At 31.6% G+C, this 27,460-nt stretch overlaps 1 protein-coding gene across 5 annotated transcripts in view; it reads left to right on the forward strand.

Moving 5' to 3' along the window:
- LOC115880955 (serine/arginine repetitive matrix protein 1) overlaps positions 1-27,460 on the forward strand; it is a 179,692-nt gene that overhangs the window by 133,499 nt on the left and 18,733 nt on the right. For 4 of the 5 annotated variants that reach the window (XM_030898297.1, XM_030898294.1, XM_030898295.1 and 1 more), the window contains 9 exons: positions 1,349-1,436; positions 1,520-1,715; positions 2,636-2,829; positions 7,194-7,532; positions 7,735-8,008; positions 13,407-13,538; positions 13,609-13,760; positions 17,985-18,144; positions 20,605-20,721. In XM_030898297.1, coding sequence (XP_030754157.1) covers positions 1,349-1,436; positions 1,520-1,715; positions 2,636-2,829; positions 7,194-7,532; positions 7,735-8,008; positions 13,407-13,538; positions 13,609-13,760; positions 17,985-18,144; positions 20,605-20,721 — 1,652 coding nt within the window. The remainder of the gene's footprint in view (positions 1-1,348; positions 1,437-1,519; positions 1,716-2,635; positions 2,830-7,193; positions 7,533-7,734; positions 8,009-13,406; positions 13,539-13,608; positions 13,761-17,984; positions 18,145-20,604; positions 20,722-27,460) is intronic. The other variant, XM_030898298.1, reaches the window with a different exon arrangement.

Genomic DNA, 27,460 nt, shown 5'->3' on the forward strand with positions numbered 1-27,460 from the left:
CTTTTTTTTAAACCTTCAAAGTTAAATAACTCGGTTATTTTCAATTTATTTTAAAAATGGTAAAGAATAAATATGTTTCTTTTGACCAGATCTACCACCCCTTAAAATATCTGGACTCATTTCTGGGACACCCTGTATAACCTACAATAATAGTAACAAAAAATAATAAATTTTGTTTTTGATGCAAATATTGCAACTATAAAGGCGCATTCTCACGACTCGTGTACTTGACAAACATTTGTAATTGGTATACAGGGTATACACGGTGAGTCGGGCATCTATACAGAATTTCTAAATTACTTATTATAGGAGCTGCGCTCCACTCCCGCCAGTTGGATAAACAAAAAAAAAATACTTGCCAAGTACACGAGTTTACAACCTAAGCTTAAAAATTGGCAGGGGTGGGAACTGGTTGCAGTGAAGGGAGAAACATCCCTAAAGGGGCAGCCATCACGGTCTTTCTACCGAGGGGCAAGGGGAAAGACACCACCTACCTGCTGAGCCTTATCCAGGGTCAGAACTTCAATGTAAGGACATCGAGTTGGCGAGTCATCAACTCAAGTTAGGAGGGTCATGGTCAAGTCCTCACAATAGGAATTGACCTCAAATCCAAGGAGGCAATAGAGACAGAGGGACATATTATCCTCTATTATAGATACGGGACAACACCGGTATCAGGTCTAAGGAGAAACCAAATTAAAGAGGTGGAGAAAATGGAGACAGATCCTCCAGCCTCCACCTCACGGGTTCCTCAGCCGGAGGCAAGCTCCTCGACTGTGTAGGGCGGCACGGAGGGCCAAACTCCTACCGTGAAAGGGTGTGTACCCTCGGAGGAATAATTGTTGTCAGAGGAGGATGGGAAATACCCTGTGCCTTCTACAACAAGGGTATGATGGCTTATAGACTGTGTGATGACTCAGGGAAGGGGGGCACAATAGATCTTTAACGTCGCATTGATTAACCCCCCTCTTACTCATTCTATATTCTACATGAGTCTTGAGAATGCGCCTTAATATGTCTAAAAGCGCATTCTCACGACTCGTCTACTTGACAAGTATTTTTACAGGGTCTGACGAGAATGCGGCGTAGCTCCTATAATAAATAACTTAGAAATTTTGTATTGATGCCCGACGCACCATGTATACCCTGTATACCAATTACAAATGTTTGTCAAGTACACGAGTCGTGAGAATGCGCCATAAAGTTATTATTTTGCACATTAAAATAGTAAAAGTTACTGATATATTTTTTTTAATTTTAAGTATTTTGATCAATTCGCAAGAAGGATTTATTTATTACTTTGTTATAGGAAAAAAATTAATATAATTATTACTGTCTTTAATTTCAGGAGTTCCTAGCAGCTGTTCGTACCGGTAAAAATGACTTAAGATCTGTTTTAAGATCATCGGAAGCTGGCAGAGCTGTAGTATCTACAGGTAATAATTTATATATTATGAGCCTTAAATGAAGAGAAATTTGATGGTAATTTATATAATACTAAGTATTGCATACTTTTTAGGACCTAGAGTTATTAGAGATACGAGTAAAAGTAAAAAAGTTACCGATACCGAAGACACGCGTGAACTGAGTTCCGTACTGCCTGACGGTAAAATAGTTACAGAAACCCAACGTACCACTGAACACGAAGAAGTAGATGATGATGAACTGCCACTGGATGCTCCAGAGAGCGATTTCCACAAAGAAAGCTCACAAAGGTACATTATCATTTAAAATAATAATACAGCATATGTATGAATGATCCGTGGTTCTAAGGATTTAAGAAAACGAAGGGTCTATTAGATGTATAGAAATATTTCAAATGTTCTTTAAGTATGTAACTTACTTAACTTTGGCCTTTAAGGATGCAGCAATTATCAGCTAATTTAGGAAACTACTAAACGCAATTTTACATTTTCGCTGTATTTATTATTTGTTGCTGTAATAGCAACATCTGTTCTTTTTGCATTTTTAACTACGTAGGTTGCGGTAAATGAAACAGAAACGAATAAGTTCAAAACAAAGTGTTTTATTGTATTTTCGAAATATTCTCCCTTAAGGTCTATAACTTTTGCCCAAACCAATTCTGGAAATATCTTTTCCACTCTGAAGCTTATATCATAGAAACATGGTTTTGAAAGTCTTCAACAGCTTCTTGAGGTGATAAAAATCGCTGTCCGCGCATCTTTTGTTTGACAGTTGCAAACAAGAAAAAGTCATTAGGCGATAAATCGGGTGAATACGGGCAATGAGACCTTAATTCGATGATTTTCTCCCTCAAATATTCAGTTGTTTGACATGCTTTATGGGAGGATTGTGCTTGTGCATTGTGCTGAAGAATGATGCGACGTTTTTTATTCTTTTTCCTTATCTCATCGAAGACCGTTGGCAATCAAATTGTTGTATACCATTCGGCATTAACAATTCTTCAACCCTCTAATGGAATGGTTGGACGTGTCCAGTATAACCGAAGAAACAAGCGATTGTAGAAACTTAAAAGGCAACCTACGTACATAGGATTTTGCTCAGCAAGAATACCTTAATAGATTACTTAACTTTTCAAATATTTTTGTCCAAATAATCTATTTTAATATTAATTTAATTACCAGCCACTAATATGACATTTCTCATCTTTTAGATACCTAAAAACTAGAGAACAAGAAGACGTGGACTACCTAGCGAATGGTAAAAACGTAGGCCATGAAATGAGGTACAAAACGGAAACAATGGAAGTAGACAAACGTGGTGATGACGACACCGACCTATTTGAGTCTCTATCGGCTAGAGCTAGAAGGAGACTCAATAATAACAAACAACCTCACAGATACAGAGGTAATTTTAAACCTAGTTTAGAACAAAAAATGTGTATTTAACTGTTTGTAAAATGTGTTAACATTAATACGAAATAATATTATTTTTAAGTCTTACACTATAATATCCTAGTTGCCTACTTGATTTAGTTCGAGCTACTTGTGTTTTTATTAAATAAGTTAATATAACAAAATGAATTAATAATTATTTTAAATATTAGAGCTAAATAATCTATAAAGTGGGGGTATAGAAAAATATTCAAAAACTTTAATTTGTAAATATTACATTTGTTTCTTTCTAAAATAGCTCTGGGTTCAGTATTCAACGGAACCCAGTGAAATGCTCTAAAGAACCATCTTTTGAAGTAAATTCACTTGAAAGCACATTGCATATAATTTAAGATATCGACGGCGTCACGACAAAACGGCGTAAGCGCCATTCGTCACTTTTTTCAGGAGACGAAAAAAACGTCTAAAATCTATATTTTTTATTTTTTGTGAATTATTTTTTGCTACAGTATTATAGATTATATGGCACATTTTTCAAGAATTTTTTGCTTATAAAATATTAAACTGTTAATTAGTTATTTTAATATTTGGCGCTTACGCCTTTCTTTCTAGATTCGATTGGCGTTTACGTCTTTTTGAAAGGCGTTTAAGACTTTTGTGTCTTATTATTCTAGTCATTTTCTGTCGTTTAGGTGCACTTACGCCTTTTGAGTTTTACAAATAAAATTAAAAATGTCGCTTGGATTTTTAAAATTTTTTAAGAAAACACAGTACAAAATACTCAAACTGATACTTTCAATATTTTCAAACTGATTAGGCTTGAAATAATAACTGGAAAATTAAATTTAACTAATATTCTTAGCAAAACACGCGTAAACTTGATCCGTATTCCTCGTTGGTGGCTAAAGGTGGTGCTTCTAACATGAATAATTCTGACTCCAACAGCGCATCACGCTGCAATGCTTCTGCCAGAAGATCATTATCTATGATATTGCTCTCAACCTCAACCTCTAGATTTCCACATTTTAATGCCAAATCTCTGATTTTCTTCCCGCGGGAAGTCATTATCACACTGTGGAGAAAAAATATAAAAAGGCTTAAGCGACATCAAAAAATCAAATTTCACACAATTATTACAATCAAGAAAAAGTCCTTTGACTTGTAGCAAAGGTTTTTTTGAAAATTAATATTGTATACAATTTAGATATTTGACAATTTTTTGAAATCTGCTGAACGGTAGTTTTGTTAAAAGCAAAAAAATATGCCATTACGATCACATAGGCGGATGGCGCTTACGCAAACCAAATAAATTAACACGAAAAGGCGTAACCGACAATAACAAATAAATGTCGGTATTTACTATTTGAATTTGATTGAAGCACAAAAAAACAATCTAGGCTACCAAATATGAATAAGACCTATCTTATTAATAAGTTTTTCTACGTACCTTTGAATGGAAAATGGTATTTTTTCATCCCAGGCGTAAGCGACCTTCCAACATCTGTGAATGGCGGTTACTGATTTTCGCGTCGAGTCTGGTTTGAAGGTGTATTGGCGGATAGAAACTAAAACTGTCTTTTTTCTCACGTTAAGAAGTTTTGCTGGTTAAGCCGTTTCATAGATAGGTGCGCATTTATTAGTTTTACATTTTGGAACCATAATCTCATTTTCGTTTATTTGGCGCTTACGCCCTTTTGTCGTGACGCCGTCGATATATCATATGTTCAGTATTAAATAGGTTCCGTATTTTCTACATTATCAAATAGAATTATCAAGTTAATTTTTAATATTCATTAAATATTATTCCCATTCATAATTTAATGCGTTTCAGATTTTACAATAGATTGCTGTTTACAAAATGAATAATATTTATCTCCAACTGGATCAGTGTCGTAATGTTCCAATATAATAAATATGTCACCTTCAAATGCAGGTTGCCAATCGTTCTCCTTAATTAAATAAGCGTGTTAATTTCCCTAAATACCAATTGTCTTTGCGTTCTAGATAATCAGAATTAGGCAAAAGTATGTTAATTCAGCCAGCTGGCGTAATGTCGTAACTAAACAACATCCTGTATTTTCTTACACATTATAAACGATTACTGTGATTACTTGCAATAAAAACATTACCATAACTACTATAATTCTTCAATAGAAGTAAATTTATGTAGTAGTCACAACAGCAAAAAAAATAATTTTTCGAGATCTAGTTGATTAAAATCAGTTCATCCAAAACCGAGATATCAACATTTGGATATAAAAATGTTTAACGTTTCCCTAGCACTCTATTTTTGACAATAGAGAATATTTTTAGAAATTTATAAATTATCATGGGAATATAGGAAATCCCATGCAAATTTTAAGCTGTCCAAATATTGGCTCCCCTGTTCATAATAAAGGATTTTTAAAGATCTGCGTATGCTTAATACACATGCCAAATTTGGACAATTTTGGACAAGCCGATTTTAAGTAATAGGATATGAGAAACTGCATCTATATTTAAATTAAAAGTGAACAAAGGTGACAATGCTAAACCAGTAAAATTTTAACATACCTTTGGTTGTCAACCTATGGTTTCGAATGTAATTTTTATGCTGTCTACATTACTGCGTTATAGTACCCAGGGGCGGGAAAGTAAAATAGCAAAAGCGGTTCCACCGTTTCCACGGAAATTTCAAGTAAAATATCGAGACCCTGTCGCTAGGTGGCAGTGCAATTAATTTTTAGGTTAGAAAGTTGCTACTAGTTATTGGCAGATGGCGTTAAATCAACATTTTTTTTGTAGTTTCCATAGTTTCCAACGGCCATTGTCATACTATTGTCAAATTCTCAAAAAATATTGTCGTTGTCATAACGCCAATCATATTATCAAATAATTATCAAAACTATTTTCAAAGTATAATTTTTATTATCTGTGTTTTAATTAGACAATTCTTTTTGTATGTGGCCATAAAATATAATTAAGTCGTTTATTTTATCCATCATTGGATTTTACACTGGGCTTATTACATTGGTCTTGTTTTATTATAGTAAACGATGTTTATATCTTTGACTTATATTTTTTGTATGTATAAATTTTACTATTAAATTTTATTTTTTACACAACACATAGTAAAGCTTTGCATTAGGTTTGTTAATATTGTGCAAAAAATAACTTTTTTCTACGACTACCCTAGAAAATGCAGTTTGACACACGGAAAACTCGATCTGAAATTGGCGTTTTGCAAACTGTTGTGTGCTAAGGATTTAGTTCACGACATGTGTCATTTTGCACACAACAGGTGCCAATTTTAACATTTTTAACCTCCAATATTTAGCTGAAACGCCAAACGCAACGCAGCCATCAGAAAAGTGTCATCATTACATCGCAAATTATTTCACAAAACTGGCAAAAACTGAATTAAGCTTGATTTTCAATCATCCGTTATACGTTGATACGTTCGTCCGACGGTGCTCTGATTGGTCATAGCGTTTTCGCGCCACTTTTCATCCGTAAATATTTTACTTCAGCCCGTCAAGGGACCCATTCATACGATAACGGACGTTTTCACACTTTTTTGACAAATTTAATCTAACAATAATAAAAATATAAGTAAAATAACAATATCGTTATGGAAACGAAAATATAAAATAATACCAACGTATACCCGATAAACGGAGGCATGAAAATGCAATAAATTTAAAAACTGCGTTATTTTCTAACCAATCAATGTCTTTAAATTCTACCAATAAAATTAATATCGTATCAACGTATCGTTGGATAACGGATGCATGAAAATCAAGCTTTAGTCTGTTGCTAATTTGTAGTCGTAGAAAAAACAGCGTAAAAAACTCGTTCGAAAACTTCTTTGAACACTCGTTCGACTTGTGGCTCTTGCCTGCGGCTCGAGCCAACAAACTGTCGAACTCGTGTGCAAAACGTCGTTTGCGCAACTCATTGTTTAATATTTTATTAAGATAGTTTTCATATTTAAAATGATAGTTTCAAGTGAAATTATATAAATAAGCGTATTTAAATTCAGACCCTCACAATAGATGGCGCCACTAACATAGAACCATTTTTTAGTAAGGCACGTCCTCTCTTTTTCTTGGTATATTCCTTGATAAGTACCTAAAAGGCATTTTTGTATTTGAAAACTGGTTCGAATGAGTCAAAATCCTAACATTTAGGACATTTCATAAAATACAATTTGACATTGACAAAATTATAGGATAACAACTGAATATTTGCATGGGATTTCCAATGTTTCCAACGACGCGCGACGATGCACCACTCAATGTACGAGTATATTTAAATGTTTTAAACCTTGTACATGTTAGCAACACATTAACATTCCTAATTACTTCATTACATAAACCCATCCAATATTCCTCCTAGGTCTAGAAAACGGTCAACCAAGTCCTCTCGATCGAAAGGACGCACTGACCAGACGCCCACTTGATTTTGACGCTGAAGAAGAAACCAGAAAGGTAGAAACGTCAAAATGGTTAGAGCATCACTTCGGGTCAGAGTCCAGATCATCAAACTCCACGCTAGACGACGAGGAACATCCGCCAAAAACCAGTTTTTTTAACGTTACTATCAAAAGTCAGCCAGTCAGAAACGATAATTTGCAAAGGAGTTACGTGACAACGGTGCACAGTCCACAACCGAGAGTTTATAGTCCTGTGCCGTCGGAAAAGGAAAGAAACCATCATCAGTCTGGATATTACAAAGGTATTTCAGCCATTAGTTCCTTGCTCTTCATTTTCTCTTCTGTTTAGAGCTTGCTATGTAAAGTTGAAATCAAATAGGCACTAGAATATTGCTTGCTAAAATTATTGCTATTTAACTAACAATTCTAATAGTCTTGTAGATTTTTGTGTATTTTTTGAAGCTTCATAGAATGGATTATATTTTCAACAATTTTTGGTTTCAGGTATTTCAGATTGGTCAGAACGACGTCAAGAGCACCAATACATCCAGAGGCAGTCTCCGAGTTTTTATCATCAGTCCCCATCGCATCATTCCTCTTCGCCATATCACCCAGATAGGCCTAATAGATCTCCAATACCTGATTATGTACGTGCACACCAATCTCCTACTCCTGATTATCGTCACCAACACTCTCCAGTGCCAGATTATAGAAATGGGCAGAGATCACCCAGTCCAGATTATGGAAGGCCCATTAAAGTATCACCGTCGCCAATAAGGTACAAAGTTCCTATTAGATTCAATTAATAAAAAAGCTAGTGTAATATCCAATTATGTCAATATAAGACATTATTTTAAAGATTCAGAAAAAGGTGACATAACAGGGTCCGGCAATAGTGCGTTGGGCATCTGTAGATACTAGAATAAAAAACTTGGAAATTTTGTTTAAATGCAAACCTAAAGTAGGTATGTACGAGGTTGTATTTCAGGAACATATTTTAAGTTTTATAGGGTGGAGGGTGGCTCAAAAACAGTGAGTGGATTAAGATGATTTTTTTTGAACACCCTGTATATTTTTACATTTTTGGCTTCCCTTCAGATCACTTTATATAATCCTATAGTTCTATATGAGAGATATATCCTATATATCTCTCCTGTAGTTCTCTTTGGGTTTGGCCCCTTGGAACTTTCATTGTTACTGTTCCCAGTGTCGCTAGGGGGTTTCCCCACAGCTTCACCGGTGATGTTTTTATTACTATTATTACCAGATCTCATAGTGTTCCTATGAGTCGCTAGGGATAGTCGGTCCACTTCTACAGAGCCCCGCATGTAGAAGTAAGGGGTAAAATACAATGGGGCGCCCCCCGGTGCCCCAAGGTTGAGGCTGTCCGTAGCCCCGCCCGGTGTCGTTATATGTCTTGGTGCAATTCTCTGGCCACGACACTACAGTCAGGGACAAGACGATGAGTGAGATGCTTCTTAGACCAAGCCAAGTGCTAGAGGGGATTCCCCCCAGCACCTGACCAGGAGCTTCCCCACCAACGAGAAGGTGTTGCATCTCCTAGGGGAAGATACCCTGTGTATATTTCGAACAACAGTCCAGGATGCCTGGAATCGGTATATGGAAACGGTAACTTTCACCAGGCGAGTGGACACTAGATATTAGTCCCTTAAAATTTCTTTACTTTTTTTTTAATTTTCATGTTTTAGTTAGTTTACGTCTACGTTCTGATGTTTGATTTAAAATTTTTGTTTTAAAGCAGCGTATCTCCAATACAAAAAGAGATAATGTCGTGATTAAAAATAACAAAATGCTCACAAAAGATGAGGCTACAATGTGATTTGTTTTAGCAATAGCTACTACAGCTGCTGCACCCTACAGGATGTTACAAAGTTTGGGCAAAAAACTTCGTCTTATTGTTGTGGTTTGTATATGCTCAAAATAAATTCGGAATAAAAATTGGTGACGTAGCATCCGTTAAGAAGGAATTAATTTACAATTTAAAAAAAAATCATCAAAATCTAATGAGTGGTTCGCGAGAAACCCAACTTTGAAATTGGGACTGGTTTTAGTGGCCGGTTTTTTTTGCCGGTGAGTGTATATTTCTATAGTTTCAGAGATAAAAATAAATAAATAAAAAATATATATCTTAGTAGCTGTAAATATCAAAATTTTAAATCATACAGGGTATTCAAAATTCTACGCCAAACTTAAAAAATATAATAAATTTTTCTTCGTTTTTTTAAAGACCCTGTATATTATTTTTTCAATAGATGGAGAATTAAAAAATCATTTTTTTTGTATTTAGAGAACTTTAAAATGTTAACGGTTTCGCAGATATTCGCGGTTCTATATTACTTATGGCATTTTCCATAGCAAATTTTTATGAAAGCCACCCAATGATTTTTCTCTCGTATTTTACCGTTGAAAGAGCCATATGAACTAACACTGCGTGTATCTGTGAAACTATTAAAAGTTGTGTTCATTTTTTAATTCTCCATCTAATAAAAAAACAATATACAGTGTTTCATTAAAAAAAAGAAAAATTATTTTACTGTTTAATAAGTTTAAGTAATTATATGTTTGGCGTAGTATTTTGAACACCCTGTATTATTTAAAATTAGGATATTTACAGCAAAGTTAAGTATAGACCATCTAAAGTAAATACCTAATATAGTTTTGATTTCAGGACATTTTTTGTATTTGTAATAATTTTTTTTTTAAACGTTGAAAAATATTCATATTTTATTTACTTATTAATATTTCCGAAACCATAAAAATATATTTACTCACATCTTAGGATCATGTAAAGTGATCTAAAAGGAAGCCAGAAATGTAATAATATACAGGGCGTTCCATTTAAAAAAATCATACCAATCCTCTCACACTTTTTTGAGCTACCCTATAGAAGTTAAAATATTTCGTACATCCTCGTACATAGTTTAGATTTGAACTTAAACAAAATTTCCAATTTTATTTTTATTCTAGGAGCTACAGATGTCCAACGCACTACTGCCGGGCACTACTGTATTATCTGACAAACGGATCTAAAACAGCAAGAGGAATTCGGGCAAAAAAAAATCGACGTTGTCACGTTTAATAATAGAAAAGCAAAGTTGCTTAATATTACCTATAAATTGAATATATTTTAGTCCATTTCAGCATACATAATTATATATATGCTAATATCTTGACGTTTTTCTTATTGTATTAATGTATATTTATCTAATTAACTGATTTTTTTCATTCTGCCTATTATAAAAGGTAAAGTATTTCCTAAAAATAACGTCCGCTTAGGGCAAGCTGGCAACGCTGACAAAATTCATCATGGCATCCCGGATTCAACCAATCTGATTGGTCGAGATTCTCGCACGTCTTGCCGCCATTACCCCGAACTTTATGCCCATAGACTTAAAATAAAATATAGACTGAGCATCTCATTCATAAATAGCTGGAACGTGCGGTCAGACAATGTCTTGTTATTGTTATGTTATTGTTTTAGGTTATAACGAGTGCGACAGGAGCGATAGATAGGTTGTCTCTGTCGTAACGGTCGTTCCCTGACGACTCTGCCGAGAAACACAACACTGTCTTTCGTTTCTCAAGTACACCTGAACTCTCCGTATCATAGCCGGGTAATTTTTTTATTCTAATGAAGCTATAATTAAATTAAAAATATATCGTATTTAAACTTTTTTATATTTTATTAAGATTTAGGACAGGTTTTTTAAATAAAAGTTTAGAAAAAACGTCTTAGAGTCCAAAATGGATAAAAATAATAAAATACACATTATAAAAGAAATTTTATAATCGAAATTACGTAATTTCGATTTAAATTAATAATAAATTATTAATTTTAGTCAAACATTTACAACCCCTAATATTAATCAAAACAGGATCTATTCCACAGATATAATAGAATCGGCGACAGGGAGAGAAAAAAAAATATGATTGTTGTAATAACAAGATTTAGTATGTTAGTATATGACATAAATCAGGATTGATTGACGCATTCAATTGTTTTTGGTCACTTCCTGTTTCACCGGAAATGACTATTACTTTTAATTTTTAAACGGCACCGTCGATATATTTCTACTTTATTCAACAGAAAATGCAAATGGTTTAATTGTAATTGTAACATGCGATTCATAACGACAATTTGACTCGAAATACCAAGTGTGTGGTACCAAATTATTCGTAAAAAAATGCCTTTTCCAAATATGCTAATGAGTCACCCTTGTTCCATTTGAAAAAATTGTTACATGTATGATTAAAAATACGATTTGTACATCTTTTAACCGGCCTAGACAAGACACGAAACCCATTAGACGATCAAAACTATTTTTCCAAGGCTCCTTGATTAAAACTTAGTGTTTTTAACAACACCATGGCACCCTGGATTGAAATTTAAAATACGATTTGTTTTTAAGCGACAATGTCAAAAGTTGACATATGATATGTCATTCTATTCAGAGTGTCATTTTTTATCGAATAAAGTAGCAATATACCGAGGGTGTCTTTAAAAATCAAAAGATGTAATCATTTCGGTGAAACAGGAAGAGATCAAAAACAATTGAATACGTCAATAAATCCTAATTTTTGTCATATACCTACTAACATACAAATCTGTTTTTTTTATCTGAAAAAATAAAAAAGTTATAGGGGTGAGCCACTTTTGAGACGACCCGGTATATTAAAAAATATTGTTTCATAATGTACTATCATTTTAAAATTCTTGTATGTTATTTTAGATTCTGAAAAAACATTATTAATTATAACAGTAGTAAATAATGTAATGTAAGAGAAAAAGTTCAGATTTTACATTTTACTAAAATATTATCTAAATAAGCGCCTTTCTACAACAACGCCACTGACTCCTAATGGGTAAATTGAGAGTTGCCTACAGGTCGAAAGTCGTTTCAAGACTTAAATGGATTATTAAAGTCAAATTTCTTGCAAATTTGGCACTGGCGAACCATATTTTATAGTTCTTGAACAGAAAAAGTCGATAAAATAAACACTTAAGGACTACAAGCTAAGAAAATGCGTTAATACAGCCGGGGACATAGCGGCAACAAAGCTTTACCGCACACGTGCGACGCGTACTACAAGGTAATAAATGAATGAATAGCCTCTCTCGCCTCTAATCGGTGTTGTCATATTGTAAAGAACTTATCCTTTTTAAACAGTATCCGACATATAATTTAGTAGTATAAGGACTATTTAATACATCTATGGAATATTAAAACCTACCTTATTAAACTGTAGTATTAATATCTCAATATATGTGTATAACAAGAAAAAAAATATTGATAATATAAAAGACGTGACAACATAGGCTGGATGAGGAAGGCTCGGTCGACTGTACCCAGAAGTAAACATGTGTACAAAAAAGATTGTTTGACCGCGTTGAGATGTAAATAGTGTAATCTATATTTTATTTTAAGTCTATGTTTATGCCCCTTTCTAGGAATAGTAGAAACAGCCACTACTACTGAAAAATCCAGTGGTGGTGTATTGTATTGTGTTTTATGCCTTTAACTTGATTTCTGCTTATTTTAATTAGTACACGCGTTTTAACAAATATTACTATATTTGGCAAATGACTAAACAAAATGTAGGTACGTTTAAAGTAAAATAATATTATAAACTTTACTGGAAAATATTATAAAAATTCCTGATATATTTTTATGAAACACCGTACGCTCCTGGATATTTTATGAATGAAATCGGTCATGATTTCACAAAATTGCGATCCCCTCACCGTTGCCCCGTTGTTTCAGATCCGTTTGTCAGACTGTAGGCTAGCTTTTATACAAATAATCTCAGTAGCCAATATACCGTATGATCAAATAAAAACGGCGTCAGCGAATGAAAATCGAAGATCGCTGTCGTTTTATATGTAAAATTATATTGGAAACGTCATCGATCGTCATTTCCAAGCCAACTGGACACCATTTTTTTTCCATCATACGGTACCTTAATGTAAAAAAGGAAGGCATCCAAGATATTATACAAATCAAAAGTAAACAAAAAAATGCTATGTTGTTAATTATTTATTAAAAAAAAACTATCTATTAACGAAGATCATATTTGATAATTATTACAATAATTATAGTATTTTTACTTTGTTTACATATTTAAGTTTCATCATTTTACATGTCTTTTTTCTGCAGGGATCTGGATGACTCTCCAACACCACCCCAGCGAAAAAGGGCATCAGAAAAAAGAAGTAAATACATAGAAAGAGACGAAAGGTCGAGATATGATAGTGGTTACAGATCATCCGGACGTATGGATGATTTAAGGTATATCAATAATTTTGAATAAACGTTTTTCTTTGATGAATTTAATGAATTTTAATTTTTCTTGCAACAGAGACGATCGATTAGATAGAGTGGAGGAACCTCCACCTGATTATTCGCCTCCAAGTCCAATTCCGGCTCCAAAAGAAGATAAAAAGCATTATCAGAAAACTAGGTTTGCATCTGATACTCCTCAGCAGAAGACGAAAAGCGGAAATATTATTGGTGAGTAAAAGATTTTTTACCACAGATTTTATTTCAAAATTATAAAGACATTTATTGAACATAGTGAGGCAATTACAAAAATAGACTTTTGCTAATATAAATAAAATAGACAATAACTTTGCAGAATTGTGTTTTTAACCTACGTACTCTTTTATTTCCGCTATCCCCACTAAATCTCATCTTCGCACATAATATAAAGGGATATAGTGCCCTGTAAGAAAAGCTAATAAGCACCTTAAGTAATATCTGTATACAGGGTGGTCCGAACTGTATTCCGGAAACTTCAGTAGCATATTCTGCAGATAAAAATAAGTAAAAAAGTTTGTATAAATGTATGTCCTAAAATGCGGAGATACAGGCTGTAGTAGTTTCATTCTTATTTCGATTTTTTCCAAATAATTTATGTAGTAACGTCAATATTTGGATGAAAATTGGTGTATGGGAGGTTATTGACATGAGAAGTTTGATTTTGATATCAATATGACTCCTACTGGTAGAGGGCGCCCCGTATATATTTTTAACTGGTTTGAAGAGTAATAACTTTTTGACCGTACCTGTATAAAACTACTGAGTAAAAAAATATTCATTTGCGACATTTTTTACGTAAAACACAGATAAAATTGTTTAACTCGTGGTTTAACATGTAGTAAAAAACACAACCCTCTGTATATTTATCTTTGATTTTTGCTCTTTCTAAATCCAATTTAAATAAAATAAATTAATTTTATGAATGTTTAAGTTAGATATTGCAATTTTAGAAACAACATGACATCTACATATACCGGGTGCGTCTCAAAAGTGGCTCACCCCCTATAACTTTTTTATTTTTTCAGATAAAAAAACGAGATTTGATATGTTAGTATATGACATAAATTAGGATTGATTGACGTATTCAATTGTTTTTGGTCACTTCCTGTTTCACCGGAAATTACTACAACTTTTGATTTTTAAATGGCACCCTCGGTATTTTTTTACTTTATTCGATAGAAAATGAAATTCTGAATAGAATGACATATCATATGTCAACTTTTGACATTCGCGCTTAATAAAAAATATATTTTAAAATTCACTCTAGAGTGCCGTGACTATGTTAAAAACACTAATTCTTAATCAAGGAGCCCTGGAAAAATAGATTTGATCGTCTAACGTTTTTAGTGTCTTGTCCTGGCCAGTTAGGAAATACTTAAATCGTGTTTTTAATCATATCTCGATTTTTTCAAAGGGAACGAGGGTGGCTCATTAGCATATTTCGAAAAAGCATTCTTTTACGAATAATTTGATATCACACACTTGGTATTTCGAATCAAATTTTCGTTACAAAACGTAAGTTATAATTTCAAATAAATCATATGCGAAAATGTCAAAAGTTGACATATGATATGTCATTCAATTCAGAGTTTTATTTTCTATCGAATAAAGTAAAAAAATACCGAGGGTGCCATTTAAAAATCAAAAGTTGTCGTCATTTCCGGTGAAACAGGAAATGAACGAAAACAATTGAATACGTCAATCAATCCCAATTTATGTCATATGCTAACATGCCAAATATCGTTTTCTTAACTGAAAAAATAAAAAAGTTATAGAGGTGAGCCACTTTTGAGAAGCATCCGGTATTTATAAAACCTATTCCATAATAAAATTCAAGTGACAGTTGAATATTTTGATGTTGTTTATCAAAATCGTGCCTTTTCTCGTTGAACATACTATAGATTATAGATAGTAACTTGCAATTACTATTACTTCATAACTATTTATAGTACTGTAATTACTAATTTCTACGAATTGCATCTTTGTCGCACATTGTTTCAATGCTTTCTTATTGACAAAGTTCGTAAAAAATATTGTTTTTATTTTCTACTCATAAAATGTGTTTTCACGCAGTTCGAAACGTTCATTATAGTAAATAAAGAAATGACCAATAGAAAAAGAAATAGACAAAAACCTAACATAAAAAAGAAAAACATAGCCCTAGGACTAAATACCTCAAAAGAAAGAAAGTGACACACATTCGGCATAGTACTATAAAATGATTAATAATTTCTCGTCGTGCGAAAAATTGACTAATAACATTAGAGAAACATGTACTCATTCCTATTCTATTATTATTTTACATAATTACCAATTTATTCATGAAAGGAACGAGTTTCTTTAATACACCTGATATCTGACTTTCGACGAATTGAGAAAAGAACGACTTTGTCATAGACCAAGAAGATATTTACATACTGAAATTTATTATTTAGCCATGTTCATATTTGAATTCTATCTGCGTATATACTTGGATAAGGTAGACTCTATGACTCGTAAGGTTTACTAAGAAAAATAAATTAATATAGTATCACAAATAAAATAGGCATCATATAGGATATTTTATTAATTTTAGTTTAGTGTTTTTTTGCTTTAAAATAGATCAAAAATGACATAATGAAATTTAAACTTTCTTAATTTGATATTTAATAGTTATTTTTTATACAAGACGATAAAATGGTATTTTATCGATAATGCAATTTTGTAGTCGTGTATAAAACAATAATTTTTTCCATAGCGAGTTACGTTTTAAAAGAATATTCAGAAATTATTATTTCAAGGGATTTATTACGAGTAGAAAAAATATTGTGCTGGGTTGGCGTTGATTTCTATGTAATTTGACAAATAAATAAAGTTGTCTCTTTAGTTGTCAGTTTTGAGTCAATATTTTTTAATTCGCTTTCGTGTCGATTGCTGATTGAATTGGAGCCATAAATGGCTCAAAACGAAATAAGTATATTACCAACAGATATTCAGGCTGAGGCGACAAACGCCATATACAAACTACTTCCATTTAAATCCCGAATAACTTATGAAAAGGAATACAGAAATTTTCAAAAATGGAAGCAATTAAAAAACGTGCGAGAAGGAAGAAAGTTTTTAACCGATCGGCGATCCTCGCTGTTAAAGTATCATTTAATCTACCCTGGCGGTTAAAGTACTATTTTATCTACTATTTTTGATAGGTATAAGGCAATTTTGCACAGTTGCTATGGAAAAAAGAAATAAAAAATGAGTTTATTACTGAGCCCAATTTTGAAAATTTCTATTTTAATTTGTAAAAGGTTGTTCTAGATTACTAAGAGTATCTACAACCTACGAAAAAATATTTATAAATGAAAAAGTGATGAGAAATTGTCGGAAATTATGCTCAGGTTTGTAGAATAGCCGCTAGAGGGCGCCACTACTATGGGGAATAAAACAATAGAATGTCTACAAAATCCTGCCTAGATAAAGGGTACTATAAATAATAGCATCAAAATCTTAAGCAAATTTTTTTTGTTTGGCCAAGTTTGCTCTATATCTATGCTAAAGTGAAGTGGTGGTCAATTTTAATCCAATTTAAAGAAAAATTATCGTCAAAGTCAAATTTTAATCTATAGTTCATATCAAATAAACTTTTAGTCACGTGATTAAGCTTGACCGGCACAGCGTTGCCCACTTTTACATATTTTCTTTTAATCAAAATATTTTAGGATACAAAAATAAATTAGTTATAAATATATAAACAGTTATTATTTACATCAACAAAACTCACCTTCTTAACAGCACTTAAGGGACATAAAGGACCATTACTACCCATTTCCCGTTCAAAATATTTTAATAAAGTTGCGATGAGTTTTCTACGGCTATTAAGCTATCTTGTACCATTTCGCACTAAAAGAGGTTCTAAAAAGAACAATGTTCGACTGCAAGGTCTGCTAGTAAACATTTTTTAAGCTTAACGTATCACAACACATTTATTTAAATCAAAAACTCGTAATACTAAAGTGTCAAAACGAATGACAATGTCTGGAAATAAATAAATACGTCAACTTGACATTTTTAACAGCAGAGCTACCATCTTAATCCCCAGCGCGAAATTTAAATTCTAGTTAGTCAGACCGGCGCCGAATATGTCCATGGTTGGCAACAATGAATTTAAAAATCGCGCCCTCGATTGCGTAACTAAAAGTTTGATTAATATCGAATATAGTTTAAATTCCCATATTATTTCCTTTTAAAAAAATATACTTTTTGAGAAAACCCTTAATTAATTAATATGTCAAAATAGACATAAAAAATGAAAGCCTACGATTCACCATTACAAAGAGAAAACCTAAACGACACATCTTAAGGAATAGACTCTACCCGAAACAGGTAACGACGCTAGCAATTACATGCCTCTCTCAATCGTCTCCGTACCGTTTTTTGCAGGCCAGTCCATTCGCAAGCTCGTGAACAAGATCCGATCCGCAAGCAGCGAACGCAAAGCCAAGAGCCAAAGGGCCAAGAGATCGCCCAGCCCTTCGTACCAGGCTGGTCACGTGATCGACAACAATATCAGCCACTCGATGGACCGACAACCAGTGCAAAGGTGAGCTAATCAATTTGCAGAGGTACTCAGGTCCACTTGACAAATTTATTTTATGATGATTGTAATCTAGAATATACAGGGTGAATCAATATTCTGAAAGAGCTTTATGTCAATTTTATAGTTTGAGATTTCCAGTCTATTTTTTTTATAAAACATGCATGGGCAATTATACATTTATGTATGCATTTTATGTACATTTTAAAAACATTTGTGTCAATTTACAGGGTGATAAGAAATATTTTATAATAATGTCTTTTTTAAAACTCGGTGTACCTACTAAAATACCACAGAAAATACACCATTTTAAAATTAAATTTAACACCCTGTATTTTATGACATAAAATATCATAGTTTTATCCAACTTAGTGTTTGGATAAGTTAATTAAAAACCGATGTTATACAGAGAGAATATAATAAGTGCAGATATTTTTAGGATTGGTGGATCTCCATAAAAGAAATGTCTTTTTTTTCTTTGCTGTTTTTCAAATAAATACTAAATATAGCCGAGTTTAAAAAATCCTCATAGGCATATATTTCTGGGATTGAAATATACCATCCTGTATATATGTATATTCTTATATAAAAATCGATATCCAAACCTAACCTAAAGAAACACTAATTTTCCATTTTATAATGAATATTTCCTACTGAAAGACCTCAAAATAATAATCTGAAATTTTTATTGAGAAATTAGTTAAAACGTCTTATTTATTAAAATTTTGAAAAATGTTATTGAAACTGGTTATAAAAACGGCGTCAGAGTGTATATGGAAATGAAGATCGGTGTAATTTTATGTGGAAAATATCATCGATCGTCGTTTCCAAGCCAACTTGAAGATATATTTTTATGCAATGATATATTAACTAGGAATGGGCGATAATAGATTTTACCTATCGATAATTATCACAATTTCTGTCGAGACATTTAGTTATCATATTTTATCAATATAGATTATTAATTAGTTATTAATATTATTAGATAATTCGATAGTTATCGATATATTGAATTATCGATAGTAATCGATAAAATATATCGATATAAAATTATTGGTTCATTGATAACTATCGAGATATCTATAGTTATCAATAAATCGATGTATCGATAATTTGAGTAAATATCGATAACTATCGATAACTATCGATAGTTATCGATATATAGGAAATGCCCCATCCCTAGTATTCACATCTATTTTTTCAAATATTTTGAGTATAACTATTTCTTTTCAATATAGTGCTTCGATAGCCAAGATTTTTTTTTTATTTTTATTAAAAAATATGGCTGAAAATTTCACACCTCTACTTTTCAACCAATAACATGCTTTAATGTTGACTAGTTACCATGGCAACTGAAAAAATTTCCGGAAATTTTTTCGAGGCGCCACGAAACTTTAGTGGAAATTTTTTGACAGTTGAAAAGGTAAACATAAGATCTACAATCATAATGTGAATGAACTACAATGTCTATATATTGAAATATTACCCATTTGAGTTTTAGCATTTGATGTAACTAAGGTTGGTAATATTTTTATTTAAGGAAATAAGTTAGATATACCTACATATGAATTTCTTCGAAATTGCCATGTTCTAAAAAAATATAGTTCTGCCGCCTTTATTTAACTAAAGCTGGTATTTTTCTATTTAACGAAATATGATGGATATACACTTGATTTTGATTTTCGGGTGTTATCTGGTTTTATATTTTCAATTTCTTCTTTAATGACTTGTTGGTTTACTTTTCCAAATCGCGACATTTCGCTATACACTTCTTACTCTACGTACAGACGTTTTAAAACTAGTAATAGCTTAATGACAGAATCGCAAACAAAAATGACAAAACACATAATATGTCAAAAACATCAATACCTTGGCCAACTTAACAAATTGAAATTATTTTAAAATGTCATGTTGGATTAATATTTTTTTTTTCCAAATTTAGGTGTGAAATTTTCTTACCGAATACCACGCAAGCTTAAATTATTCCTGGAAATTTTCTTTCGGGCACGAATATTTTAGGAAAATTATCCCTCGTCTTCGACTCGGGATAATTTTCAAAATATTCTTGCCCTCAAAAAAATTTCCGAAAATAATTTAAGCTCTTGTGATATTATAAGTGATAATTTGCTGCCTAATGGATTTGAACAACCAAACTTCTGGCTTCCTCTTAAATATACACGGTGTCCCATAAAAATGCACACAGGAATCTCGTTAACCTGATAAAAAGATTGTTAAACTAGAGAAAAGTTACGCCTTGCTAAACCCTACAATTGTTATGTTTCGATGCCTAAAAAATTGATTAATTCCGAAAATATTCCAATAAAACATTTTTTTTCCGATTTTGTTTTAATTTTCTCATGATTCTATTTAAAAAGATAGGACAATACAAATTACTTTTTAGGCTCCACAAGTTAGTTATTTCAAGCGCTGAAATTTGATAATAAAACTCTTTTTTTTTTGTTTTAGATATTATCTTGGTGAAGATCCATTCGGTGGCAGCATATACGGCAGGGAAAACAAATACGATGGAGTTAAGCCAGCAAGGACTTCCAGGAGATCCAGAGAAGATGAAAGGGACGGAAGGTAGGACCTCCTTTCATACTATTGTAGTTTTGATTTTCTGTTATAGTTTGTTAATTAGTTTGGTTATAAAAATTGTTATTAATTTGTTGACGTAATGTGAAACTAACAACAAAAATCGATTACCAGTGTTTAAAATGCTTTAATTAATTTATATATTTTAATAGGTTTAAATACGAAATAGAATAATTAACACTTAATAATAATAAATTAAAAAAAAAGAGTCAAAAATGTAACGTAAATAAAAAAGCAAGTCAATTCTTTAATTTTTAATTGTATGACATCAAAATTATGATGTAATAGTATACGATTAATATTGTATTGTTTATGTTCAATACTCAACGGTTACATTCATATCTAATCCAGAGGCATAACCATCGATAGCATGAGTTTTTTCTGGTTGAAAAGGGGAATCTTCAGAAGTATTTCCTTTTCATAACAAAAGTTTGTCTAAAGAATTGAGTACCATTAATTTGGTACTAATTAGACAGTTGGGATTTACAAAAATCGAAACCAAAAACGGTCATAAATGTTTTAAGAATATCTTAAACTCTGATAGATAATTTATTTTTCTCAAACGTCACAAAATGATTAATTTTTGCGACGTGATTGACAATATAAAAAAGTCATTTTAACGCCTAGGCATAAAAGTAAAACACTTTTACCCCTTTTACGCATAAAAGTACGAAAATATGTGTGAAGTGTGAAATTCAACGAGCGTAACAATAGTTTCTCGATATACAGGGTGAGTCTTAAATAAGTGCATATATTTTCAGGGCTGGTAGATCTCGATAAAAGAAACATATTTTTTCTTTACCATTTTTCAAGTCCAAAATAACCGAGTTATTTAAGTTCGAAAATTTAAAAAAAAATTGATTTTTTTTTGGAAAAATTTTGGGAGCTACCGGATTTTTTCTGTATTTGCATGCAGAAAAGCTGTAACTATGGTAATATCAGAAATTAAAAAATTATACCGTGGAAAAATTTGCGGTGAACAGGCAGTTCTAAACAGTTTTCGAAAAATATACAGGGAAATTTAAAAGAAAATGCACGAGTTTCAACACCTTTTTTGCAAAAAAACTCATAGACGTGTTCCTGGGGTCCAAATATACCACCCCTGAAAATATTTGCACTTATTTAAGACTCACCCTGTATAATTACATACAAGGTGTGACTTTTAACGTACAGCCTCGCCACGACAATTGTAATTTTTACTCCTAATAAAAATAAAAAAACCATATACTATTTTAAAAATTCATTTACTTTCAAAAACATTGTAAGTAAATTGAGAGAATTATTTTGAAAAGAAAAACTTCTCTTCGAAACAGAAGTTGAAGAAATTATTTTTCTTCTATTCAAAAACAGACACCTATTATAATTTGTTACAATATATTTTTAATAGCTGAACAAAACAACAGTATTTGAAATTGAATAATATCTGTTTATTTTAAAAAAATGACACGAAAATTTTTAACATTTTTTCTAACAGCACATAGTATACTAGTAATATTTACATTTGTAGTATTTTCATTTGAATATTTAAGAAAGTCAATAACTACGTACATAAATAGTACCTAGTATTTAAAATACCCTGTAATTGATAAAAAATGACGTCACAGTTAACGTAGAAATAATATTTCGGTTGAAGCTTTACTATGTACCAGCACAGTGATGCTTTTTTTACAGTGGAGTATTAGTGTTTAATAAGCACTGCAAATAAATCACGAAGAGGTGTCACTTTCACTGTCAATAATTAAAATTTTTCCAATATACAGTATTTAAATAGGTAGTTAGATAACAAATACTAAAAAAATCGTAATACCGGGGGTGTCTCAAAAGTGGCTCACCCCTATAAATTTATACTATTTATTTTTTCAGATAAAAAACGAGATTTGGTATGTTAATATATGACATAAATTAGGATTGATTGACTTATTCAATTTTTTTGGTAATTTTCTGTTTCACCGGAAATGACTACAACTTTTGATTTTTAAATGATCTCCTCGTTATTTTTTACTTTATTTGATAGAAAATGATACTCTGAATAGAATGACATATTATCGTATGTCAACTTTTGACAGATTCGCATATGGTTTATTCATAGATAAAAGAAAATAATCTTCTATTAAGATAGATATGAAACTTAATAGTAAAATTTTGGGTCAAAGCGCCCCTCCGTGTTCTTAGTAGAGACTACCTTTAACCCAGCTCCTTCGCCTTTTCTGCTGTAAATATTTTTTATGTTTATATTTCATTTCAAAGGATTTAGTTTTAAAGTTACACTGATATATTAGTATATCAGAGTAACTTTAATAAAACATAAGAATATATATATTTTACAGTTTATTAAATATAAATTTTGACTACAAGGTAGAAAGTAAACCACAATATTTGATAAAACTTATAAATATACCATTTTTACAGTTAATAAATAATAAAACTATTTCTGACTATGATATTTAAAATTTAGATAGATAGAATATTAAAAAACATACCGGTATTTGCAAACGCAGGCCCAAATTCAATAAAAACCAAAATTTTTCCTGCGAAAATCGGGCTTTTTTCACAGAAAAGGTATTTTTTGATTTATCAACAATCATTGTCAAGTTGACAATATACAGGGTGTTTTCTAATTAGTCTAAAAAATTGTGGTGTGATTCCTCATGTGTTCTTAAAACAATTTTGATATAACCATTGGGTCTAAAGTACTTCCTTTTGGATCTACAGGGTGTTAAAAATTAAAAAAAAATCGATAGTTTGCTTAACATAAATGGTACACTACTGCTTTTTTAAAGAAAATATATTTTTTTCTTGACTGGCCATCCTTTTTCAACAAAATTGATCTTTTGAGTTTTTCTTGTTCATCAAACGGTTGCCGAGAAAAAAATAAATATACTTATTAAGCGCCCGCCTTAAGCCGTTTTCTAACGACTTTTTATTTTTTAGATTAATTAGGAAACTCCCTGTATATGCATATCACAGGCAACCAAATAAACTAGTAACCTCTAAAAATTATTTTTCCTACCACTAGCGACATACCGTGTTTTTAGTGAGTACTAAATTATTTTATCAAAATTTTACCATATAAGTTTCCAGGCGATGGGTTTATTTGAAATTGTAATATACGGTTCATAAGCAAAATTTGACTTGAAATACCGAGTATGAAGTATCAAGTCATTCTTAAAAAAAAGTGATTTTTCCAAATATGCTAATGAGCCACTCTTGTTCCATTAGCAAGAATTAAGATATATGATTAAAAATACGATTTGGTCATATTTTAATCGGCTAGGACAAGACACGAAAAACTTTAGACGACCATATCTATTTTTCCAAGGCTCCTTGATTAAAAATTAATATTTTTTTTCACTCCATATTAAAATTTAAAATACGATTTTTTAAGCTAAAATGTCAAATGTTAATATATGATATGCGATTCTATTCAGAGTGTCATTTTCTATCGAATGAAGTATAAATATACCGACGATGCCATTTAAAAATCAATCGTTGCAGTCATTTCCGGTGAAACAGGAAGTGACTAAAAACAATTGAATTCGTCAATCAATCTTATGTCATAGACCAACATACTAAATCTCGTTTTTCATTTGAAAAAAAGTTATAGGGGCGAGGCACTTTTGAAACGCACCCGGTATATTATTTGTAATTATTGAAATCTTCAACTAATGTTTTTGAACACAAACTAAAGTGAATAAATAAAATTATGAATCATGCAATTATTTTTACACACTGCGTGCATTAAGAAAGCTAATTATTCATTTTTATTTATTGACGGACCAAATTAGAATTCGACCGCAAAAGTCATCGATATAACCGCGCGACAACAATAAAAGAACAATAATTTTGATCTGCCGCCTCTGGGACTCCTGAAACTAATTTAAAACACAATTACCATAATTGCCAGTCTTTATGTTTTATTCATACCGCATTCCACTGTGTAGGTATGTAGGTATCGTTGTTTACTTGTTGGTCCTTGTTGACAACAGCCAACCGTAAGTAAAAAACAAGAATAAAAAAAATACTGTATTCCTATGCACGACAATAATATATTTTTAAAAAACTTCAAAGATTCCGGTCGGGCGTTACGCAGCGTAGGCCTCGATTTTTCGCATTTTTTTCCCGGAGTGGATTTCCAAGGCTTCCCGCTTATGAATTCAATTAGCAGGAATTCGTACAAAAGAGACAAAACATTGTTCGTATCGGTATGAGAATTATAATGGCCGTGAATTCGTCCTGTTCTGATTATTATTGTTATTACCGTATATGGAATAGTACACGTTTATGACTGGATCTGTATAATTCGCCAAATATAGTAAAGGACAAAATAAAACAGGAAAACTCACTACCTGAGTATTGTCATCGCAGTAATGCCAAAAATAATTGTCTGTAATTTTGTTCTTTTGATGTTTTACAGGAATATAAAAAAGTCTCTGAAGTTCTTAACAAGTGGTTGTTAGATATACATACAGGGTGTCCCAGAAATAATTGCAAGTATTTTAAGGGGTGGTAGATCTCGATAAAAGAAACACATTTTCTCTTTATCGTTTTTCAAATAAGTCGAAAATAACTGGAGTTATTTTACTTTGAAAATTTCCAATAAAAATGATTTTTGTTAAAATTTTGAGAACCACTGGATCTTTTCTGGATTTTCTTTCTTGTAAATTTAATCTAATACCTAAATTGCCATATTATCAAGAAATTATGTTTTTTAACTAAAAACTAAAAAAAATTCCAAAAAAATATTCAAAAAATTTCGAATTTTTCAATTTTTTTTGCGAAAAAAGCTTCATAGGCGTGTTTCTAGGGTCGAACTATACTATATTACCAGTTAAAATACTTGCACTTATTTCTGGGACCCCTGTATAGAGACCACGTTAAACCTTACAGCGTTTTCAGATGGAGCGGAGCGTCCGCGACTTCGAGCAAGTATAGTCTGTCCAACGAGAAAATCCTTGACAGTGATAGATGTGTCTGTCATTTTAATTTCAAAGTAGTGTATTTTATTTTACAAAGAAATAAGTTGGTACAACTGGAACGCATTGCAGCTTCATTGCAGGATATATTTAAAATTTGATTGACAAGATGACAAGTGATTACTTCAAAATATTGTGAAAAAAACTGGATAAAACTGAAAAAATGTAATCGAGTTATTTTATTTAATAAAAACGGTATGTGTTAATACAAAACAAACAAGAACAAGACACTACATACCAAAAAAATATAAAAAAGAACTATTATTTACTTTCAAGCTTTATGAAACTACCCACATTTATGATTATATTTATCAATATAACTTATGTACAAATACAAATTTGTAATATTCCAGAGGAATAAATAAAACAACATAGGTAAATAAAACAAACTATTTTATTAATAATAACACCTACCAAATTTTATACCTTAAAGGTTGATTAATTAACTTTAATCTTAATTTTTTTAAACCAGTACCTTTTGACATTATTTTTCTGCAGTACTAAAATCCATTATTTACCTATCATGTGATGTCGATATTTTACAGCTACTCCAGTTTCTAGTATGTGTTTAGTTTGATCCTTCTACCATATACGAGATGCACTTATCTACGACGAAATGGTATACAAACTTTATCGATGGCAACTTCATTGGTGTATAAAACTTTCTGCCTGGGCAGCGAGTATAAACCATAAACTGTGCTCTAGGTCTACAGTTAATTTTCACTCGATTTTTCCTCCACTTGACTTCAAAAGACACAAAACACACGTAATAATACGAATCAACATGCAACATCTTTCAAAACGCAGGGTATTTAACAGTGATTTAACAAAAGTTGACACAAAATTCTAACCTATAATTTGGCAAGACTTTGACAAGCGTCAAAAATGACAAAAATCTAAAGGCGAGTTCATACGCATCGGCGTCCGTTTGTCGTTCATCGTTCCGTCAAACCAATAAAATTGAAATACGATCTGTCATCTTTTAAATAAACCAATAAAACTGGTTAAAAACAACAAGACACGACGCATGACGGATTTATATTTAAACCCATCCATAGATAACTTAAAAATTATTAGAAACTTTTTTTAGTAAAATAAATAGATTGGTATGGGACGTCATCTGCTTTTCTTCTGTCATCGTCTGTCGAAATCTTACCTGAGAAAAAAAACAGAGTATACCATGAGTTTATATGAACGATTTCACATGGGTCGCGTACGCTCCTTCCGGATGAGCTATATTGAAAAAACATCCGGGCGTACGGTCCGCTCCATCTGAACGCGTTGTTAAACTACAATGTACAGGGTATAAAAAGAGTACCATACTTCAGTGGATGATACTACAGATCAAAATAAATCAAAATATTCTTATGAACAAAAAATCCTTCCTGGGATAAAAATAAAAATAAATTTTTTTCTTAAATAAAAAAATATTTGGTATTTATGTATATGGCATAAATCAGGATTGATCACCGGAAATGACTACAGCTTTTGATTTTTAAATGGTACCCTCGGTATTTGCTTTCTTTATTTGATAGAAAATGAAATTCTCAATATTCATTCAAGAAATTTGGATTAATTTACATTAATAAAGTTACACAATTTTGCATACATAATAAATATTACATAACTAATATTTATATAATATTAGATAGATGAGTAAAAATGAAATATCTAGAAAATATATATTAACAAAAAAATACTAACTTAACGAAATCACTGTCTTATTGTATTATATCTTGAATATTGTGATTCTT

The sequence above is a fragment of the Sitophilus oryzae genome, unplaced genomic scaffold (assembly GCF_002938485.1).
Source record: "Sitophilus oryzae breed Bouriz unplaced genomic scaffold, Soryzae_2.0 scaffold_1667_pilon_pilon, whole genome shotgun sequence".
Classification (NCBI taxonomy): domain Eukaryota; kingdom Metazoa; phylum Arthropoda; class Insecta; order Coleoptera; family Curculionidae; genus Sitophilus; species Sitophilus oryzae.